General features: G+C 42.7%; 1 protein-coding gene across 1 annotated transcript; it reads left to right on the top strand.

Annotated features, from left to right (window-relative positions):
- The first annotated feature begins 541 nt into the window (after nucleotides 1–541).
- Nucleotides 542–1072, top strand: LOC110024286 (uncharacterized N-acetyltransferase YoaA-like). The gene has a single exon (XM_020724165.1). The coding sequence runs from the start codon at nucleotides 542–544 to the stop codon at nucleotides 1070–1072; it is 531 nt and encodes a 176-aa protein (XP_020579824.1).
- The last annotated feature ends 369 nt before the right edge of the window (nucleotides 1073–1441 follow it).

Genomic DNA, 1441 nt, shown 5'->3' with positions numbered 1-1441 from the left:
ATATATATATATATATATAATACATTGGTGATTTGAATCTATTATGACAAGATGTTTTCTTCTTTGAGAAAACAAATTTTCTATGATATTAAAAATTTGCTTGATTTCCGTGTAAAGACAAGGGTTTTGGTGTGACATATGTAAATAAATAAGAATTGTGTTAAGTATGAAACTTATCTGACGATTCTCCCCGAGAAAAATATTACATCAGTACTATTCACGTAAAGTAACATGTGTAGTCAATGAAATCATGCCACGACACCCGCGCGATAGAGGAAAAAAAACGACGCAGTAACACAGAGAATATTCCCTTCCGCGTTATGGATGTGTTATTGTGTGTTATTCATGTATTATTGTGTCCTGAGAATATTCCTGGTGTTATAATAACATATGAATAACACATCAATAACGTGGGAGGGAATATTCCCCGTGTTACTGCGCCGTTTTTTTTCTCTATCGCGCAGGATCTCGTGGCGTGATTTCATTGGCTACGCACGTTACTTATGCGTGAGTAGTGCCCACACCTCCAAAATCAGCCACCATGATTACCTTCCGCCCATTCAACAGCTCCTCCACTACCGACTTCGAAACCATAATGGATTTGGGCGCCGATGAACGCGTGAACCGCACCCTCCATTTTGATCCCTTCTCCAGCCGAGATGATGTCGTCCGCTTCATCGAAACCATCATCCTTCCCCTCCCCTGGTTCCGCTTCATCTGCCTATCCGAAGCCGCCGATGATCGCCCAATCGGATTCATCGTCCTCCGCCCGGAAGATGCCGGCGGAGGACGACAGAGGGTTTCGACTGGATACATAGTTGTGCCGGAGTTTTGGGGAAGGGGGATCGCCACGGCGGCGGTGAGGATGGCGTTAGAGGAGGCGTTCGAGATTTGGTCGGAGTTGGAGAGGGTGCAGGCGATGGTGTTTCTGGACAATCCTGCGTCGCAGAGGGTGTTGGAGAAAGCGGGGTTTCGGAAAGAGGGGGTGTTGAGGAAGTATTTGGTTTCGAAGGGTGAGGCGAGAGATGTGGCCATGTATAGTTTTGTACCGGCGGATTGCAGGACTTCATGAAGAAGATGTTTGCGTCTGTTCCTTACCTTTGCATATAAACTGTGCTTTTGAAGTAAATTTTATTTGTGTCGTTCTTACACGAGCTACGTATAAATATAATGGCAAGCTGTTTATTTTTCATCGATGTATTGTGCCCGTCGTCCGTATGTAATTCACGTACAGACGACACGCACAATCAGTTGTTTACGTCTTCGAGGATCATACTGCTTAGATCTAGTAAACAAACTTTCAGCAAGATAATTCACAACTTCCTTTCAAAATGAGCAAAACTACGAAAAAAAAAAAATCAAAAGAAGAACATCAACAAGAAAAAAAAAATTATCAAAAACCAATTCATGCACTCACATTTTACTCTCTAAAATATATTTG

The sequence above is a fragment of the Phalaenopsis equestris genome, unplaced genomic scaffold (assembly GCF_001263595.1).
Source record: "Phalaenopsis equestris unplaced genomic scaffold, ASM126359v1 Scaffold000251, whole genome shotgun sequence".
Lineage (NCBI taxonomy): Eukaryota > Viridiplantae > Streptophyta > Magnoliopsida > Asparagales > Orchidaceae > Phalaenopsis > Phalaenopsis equestris.
This window is presented reverse-complemented; position numbering and strand designations above follow the sequence as displayed.